General features: G+C 48.6%; 1 protein-coding gene across 1 annotated transcript; it reads left to right on the top strand.

The window, feature by feature from the left end:
* Positions 1 to 3,711: 3,711 nt before the first annotated feature.
* On the top strand, positions 3,712 to 5,574 carry LOC106511675 (alanine aminotransferase 2; the record flags this gene model as incomplete). Its single annotated transcript, XM_014000423.1, is given in 5 exon segments — positions 3,712 to 4,181; positions 4,665 to 4,744; positions 4,813 to 4,949; positions 5,084 to 5,255; positions 5,419 to 5,574. Coding segments are annotated over 5 exon segments (774 nt in total), but the record flags the coding sequence as incomplete, so codon positions are not given.
* Between the last annotated feature and the right edge of the window lie 271 nt (positions 5,575 to 5,845).

Here is a 5,845-nt window from a genome sequence, read left to right as displayed (position 1 = left end):
GTTGTCAGGTAGCCATGATACCAGAGCCTGTCTGTATAATGTCTTGTGACGTCCACGGCCTACCCCAGTTACCACGACTGTGCATGTGTGTCAAGGACAGAAAGGTAGATGTGGCAGTGGAAGGTGTCAAAGCAGTTTGGAGAGAAAAACAAAGTAAAGAACAAAAAAAACGATTAATCAATTATTAAATTAGTCATCGATCATTTTAATAATCCATTAGTCGTCGATTAATCGACTAATCGTGGCAGCCCTACCTACGACCTTCAGTGAGGATCTCATCCAGTTTGTGATTCTACTCCAAAAGCATCTGAGTGTTGACAGCTCAACATATTCCATCACACGGGCCGGGCAGCCTCAACACGGCCCAAATAGCTACCGACACTTTCTGAATTTCACGATAGGTCAGGCATCCACCAGCTCTAATGAGCAGAAATCCTGTTATCAATAATCCAAATATGTAAACATCTTCCAAATCCTCGACCGACAGAACAGACGGCACATTATCTTCCACTCTCCCCAGGAATCCACAGCACGTCCAGCAGCAAATGTCCCATCAGGACAAGAGGGCAGTCCTTTACCCAGTAAGATGGAGAAAATTTGATCAACAGTGTTGAGACCAGCTGACCAGATCCATCATTTTAATTTTGAAAGATATGCAAGAGAGGCTCCAAAATAATCAGCAAGTAGGATAAATTAGGGAAGGTTTAAGAGAAAGAGGAAACGTGTCCACCCTCGCTGAGAGCAGAAAAAAAAGTAAAACTGTAACTAAAACCTAAAAATACTAGACCAGGAGCTAAAAGTTAAAACTAGCAGAACAGTAGCTAAAAGATAGGACCAGCAAAACATTAGCTAAAAGCTTAAAGTAGTAAAACAATATACTAAGACTAGCATAACAGTGACTAAAAGCTAAAACAAGCATAACAGTATCTGTAAGCTAAAAAAGTACAACAGTAGCAAAGTTAAAATTAGCAGAACAATAGCATAAAGCTAAGACTAGCTAACAGTCTCTGTAAGCTAAGAAAAATAAAACAAAAACAAAAAGTTAGATACAACAGAACAGGAGCTAAAAGCCAGGACCACCAATATAACAGCTTAAAGCTAAATCTAGTAAAACAATAAGGTTCCGTTCGAAGAACAATACCTATAAAAGCTAAAGGTAGTAAAACAAGTGTACTGAAATACAGCACAAAGTTTGTCCTTTTATTTAATCATAAATTTAAATAAAGTTAATTAAAAACACCTTTCCCTGGGCTGCCACCTTATCATGGTGGAGAGGTCTGAGTGTCCCAGTGATCATGGGAGCTATGTTGTCAGGGGCTTCATGCCTCTGGTAGGGTCACCCAAGGCAAACAGGTCCTAGGTGAGGAATCAGACAAAGTGCAGCTCAAAGACCCCTATGATGGAAACAACCGTTGGATCTAGTGTTCCCTCGCCCAATCGCGGGTCACCGGGGCCCCACTCTGGAGCCAGGCCTGGAGGTGTGGCACGTTAGCAAGCGCTCATGGAGCCCGGTCGGGCACAGCCCAAAGAGGAGACGTGGGTCCCCCTTCCCATGGGCTCACCACCTGTGGGAGGGACCGTAGGGGTCGGGTACATTGTGTAATGGGCAATGGTCAAGGACCCTGGCGGTCTGATCCTCGGCTACAGAAGCTGGCTCTAGGGACGTGGAATGTCACCTCTCTGGTGGGGAAGGAGCCTGAGCTGGTGTGTGAGGTTGACAGGTTCTGACTAGATATAGTCAGACTCACCTCGACGCACCGCTCTGGCTCTGGAACCAGTCTCCTCCAGAGGGGTTGGACACTCTTCCACTCTGGAGTTGCCCATGGTGAGAGGTGCCGAGCAGGAATGGGCATACTTATTGCCCCCCATCTTGGTGCCTGTACGTTGGGGTTCACCCCGGTGAACGAGAGGGTAGCCTCCCTCCGCCTACGTGTGGAGATGGAGGGATGGGTTCTGACTGTTGTTTGTACCTATGAGCCTAACAGCAGTTCAGATTACCCATTACAATGATTGACTTTGTTGTCGTTTCATCTGACTGGGCCGCATGTCTTGGACACTCGGGTGAAGAGCGGGGCAGAGCTGTGAACTGACCACTACCTGGTGGTGAATTGGCTCAGATGGTGGGGGAGGATGCCGGTCAGACCTGGCAGACCCAAACGTATAATGAGGGTCTGCTGGGAACGTCTGGCAGAGTCTCCCGTCAGACGGCGCTTCAACTCAACTTTGAACATGTTCCGGGGGAGGTGGGGGACATTGAGTCCGAGTGGGCCATGTTCTGTGCCTCCATTGTTGAGGCAGATTACCTGAGCTGTGGCCGTAAGGTTGGTGTTGCCTGTTGTGGCGGCAACCCTCGAACCCGCTGGTGGACGGTGAGGGATGCCGTCAGGCTGAAGAAGGAGTCCTATCAGGTCTTTTTGGCCTGTGGGACTCCGGAAGCAGCCGATAGGTATCGGCAGTCCAAGCAGATTGAGGCTCAGGTGGTCGCTGAGGCAAAAACTCGAGCATAGGAGGAGTTCAGAGAGACCATGGAAAAACAATTCTGTAAGGCTTCGAGGCGATTCTGGTCCACCATCCGGCACCTCACGGGGGGAACGTGGTTTGCCACCAACACTGTTTATTTTGGGGATGTTGCACTGCTGACCTCAAGTTGGGACGTTGTAGGTCAGTGGGCAGAATACTTCAAAGATCTCCTCTATCCCACCGACATATCTTCCCATGAGGAAGGAGAGCCTGGGGACCCTGGGTCGGACTCTCCAATCTCTGGTGCTGAGGTCACTGAGGTGGTTAAAAAGCTTCTCAGTGGCAAGGCACCAGGGGTGGATGAAATTTGTCTGGAGTTCCTTAAGGCTCTGGATGTTGTGGGGCTGCTTTGGTTGGCGTGACTCTATAATATTGCGTGGACATCGGGGGCAGTTCTCCTGGATTGGCAGACCGGGGTGGTGGTCCCCTTATTTATAAAGGGGGACTGAAGAGTGTGTTCCTACTATAGAGGGATCACATTTCTAAACCTCGTTGGTAAGGTCTATTCAGGGGTTCTGGAGAGGAGGGTCCGTAGTCAAACCCCAGATTCAGGAAGAGCAGTGTGGTTTTGGTCCTGTTCGTGGAACACTGGACCAGCTCTACACACTCAGCAGGGTCCTGGAGGGTGCACGGAAATTCGCCCAACGAGTCTACACGTGTTTTGTCGACTTGGAGAAGGCGTTTGACCGTGTCTCTCAGGGAGCCCTGTGGGGGGTACTCCGGGAGTATGGGGTACCGGGCACGTTGATACGGGCTGTTAGGTCCCTGTACGACCGGGCACTGTACTGGTCTGTCGTGGTGAAGCGAGAGCTGAGCTAAAAGGCTAAGCTCTCCATTTACCTGTCGATCTACGTTCCAACCCTCATCTATGGTCACGAGCTTTGGGTAGTGACCTAAAGAACAAGAAGAACAAGCAGCCGAAATGAGTTTCCTCTGCAGGGTGTCTGGGCTCTCCCTTAGAGATGGGGTAAGAAGTTCGGTCATCCGGGAGGGACTCAGAGTAGAGCCGCTGCTCCTCCACGTCGAGGAGCCAGTGGAGGTGGTTCATCTGGTTAGGATGCCTCCTGGACGCCTCACTGGTGAGGTGTTCCAGGCATGTCCCACTGGGAGGAGGCCCAGAGGAAGACTCAGGACACACTGGAGGAACTATGTTCCCTGGCTGGCCTGGGAACACCTTGGGATTCCCCAAGAGGAGCTGGCCCAAGTGGCTGGGGAGAGGGAAGTCGGGGTCTCTCTGCTTAGGCTGCTGTCCCCGAGACCCGAACCCAGACAAGTGGGAGAAAACGGACAGATGGACAAATTCAAAATGTATTAGAGTTTGAAAACTCAAAGGTTGAAGCTGTTGTGTCCTAAACGAGCTGAAGGTTTTGATACATTAATAGACAAAACAGCTGAAAATGTGCTTTACTGTGTTCAGCTGGTTTTACACCTGATGTCCAGCGGGGAGGGGCCTACTCAGACAGGTGTGTTGACCCCACTGCCCTGCCCACACACGCTGCCCCCGCTGCTGGATGAGGTTGGAGTGAGACCGGTGCCGTACCGCTTGCTAGAGGACCGAGGCTGGGCCTTAGACCTAGACCAGCTCCACGGAGCGCTGAAGACTGCCAGGGGTGTCTGTGAGCCCAGAGCCATTTACATCAGCAACCCAGGAAACCCCACAGGTACACAACACAAGTACACACCACAGGTACACAACACGTACAGACCACAGGTGCAAAACAGGATCACTGTGTTGTTGCTTTCTTGTCTTTTGTCTTTGTACCGAATCTGTCCCGTTGTCTCTGTTAGGACACATTCAGAGCATCTTTGTACTGAACCTGTCCTGTTGTCTCTGTGAGGACATGTTCAGGACAGCGTCTTTGTACCGAAGCTGTCGTGTTGTTTCTGTTAGGACATGTTCAGTCCAGTGTCTTTGTACCGAAGCTGTCATATTGTCTCCGTGAGGACATGTTCAGAGCATCTTTGTACTGAACCTGTCCTGTTGTCTATGTGAGGACATGTTCAGAGCATCTTTGTACTGAACCTGTCCTGTTGTCTATGTGAGGACATGTTCAGAGCATCTTTGTACTGAAGCTGTCATGTTGTCCCTGCGAGGACATGTTCAGAGCATCTTTGTACTGAAGCTGTCCTGTTGTCCCTGTTAGGACACGTTCAGGACAGGAAGACGATCCAGGAAGTAATCCGGCTGGCCTCAGCAGAAGGCCTAGTTCTGCTGGTGGACGAGGTAAGGACGAGCTGAACGCTCACTCCTCTCTTCCCGTCAGCGTCTCAAACGTCCTCCCCCGTGTCCAGGTGTTCCAGGACAGCGTGTTTGGACCGGACCAGACCTTTGTCTCTTATAAGGAGGTTCTGTACCAGATGGGCGAGCCGTACTCGGACACGGTGGAGCTGGTATCGATCCACTCCATATCCACGGCCAGAATGGGAGAGTGAGGAACTTTAGCTGCTTTTGGCTTGAACTGCGGCTCCTAACAGCCGATACATTATAATTTAAGGAAACAAACTGTCCAACATTTGAGCTTCTTTAAATGAGGACAAATAGAAATCATTTTTTTGTGTTTAGATGTGGTCTGAGAGGAGGCTACATGGAGGTCATCAACATGGATCCAGGTGTTGTGCAGTTTTTAAGAAGCATGCAGGCTCCTTCAAGCCCTCCAGTTTTACCACAGCTTGCTCTGGAGCTCATGCTCAACCCACCTGCACCTGGAGATCCTTCTCATAAAAAGTACACACAGGTACCAAGACAAACAAAAAATACTCAAAACAGTAAACGATGGCTCAGCGTTAAAAATAAATCCTGACGAATGCAAAGAGTCCAGATTCTTCCTATCCATGCGTTTCTTTCTTTTTTTTTATTATTTTATTTTGTTTCTACTGTTTTTCATTTCCTCTCTTAAGGAGATTCTTCAAAGACATGAAACTCTTACCCAGAATGCACGGCGAGCGTGCGAGTTTCTGAATGGCTTACCGGGAGTGAGCTGCCAGCCGGCGGTGGCCGGACTCTTCCTGTATCCTCGTCTGAGTTTACCGGCTCAGATCGTGGAGGAGGCTGAGGTCTGTGTGGGAAAACAAACATTTTTTTTATTCTTCATGTGTCAAAGGCTATGGGATAAATCTTGTGCCAGCAGGAACTGAATTTTAATTGCTCAGATTGAATCTGTGTGCATAATTTGAAAAATCGGTTTGAAAATTGGTTTGAAAATTAATTTCACTAAAGTGAAACTGAATGTAAAGTTCTGAATTTGAATTAATTTGCTTTGAAACTGTATTTTGGTTTATTTAAAATTCAGTTTGACTATAACTTTTAGTTCCTTAATTTAGATTT

The sequence above is a fragment of the Austrofundulus limnaeus genome, unplaced genomic scaffold (genome assembly GCF_001266775.1).
Source record: "Austrofundulus limnaeus strain Quisiro unplaced genomic scaffold, Austrofundulus_limnaeus-1.0 Scaffold3059, whole genome shotgun sequence".
NCBI lineage: Eukaryota > Metazoa > Chordata > Actinopteri > Cyprinodontiformes > Rivulidae > Austrofundulus > Austrofundulus limnaeus.
Note: the sequence above shows the minus strand (reverse complement) of the source record. Positions and strands in the feature narration are given on the sequence as shown.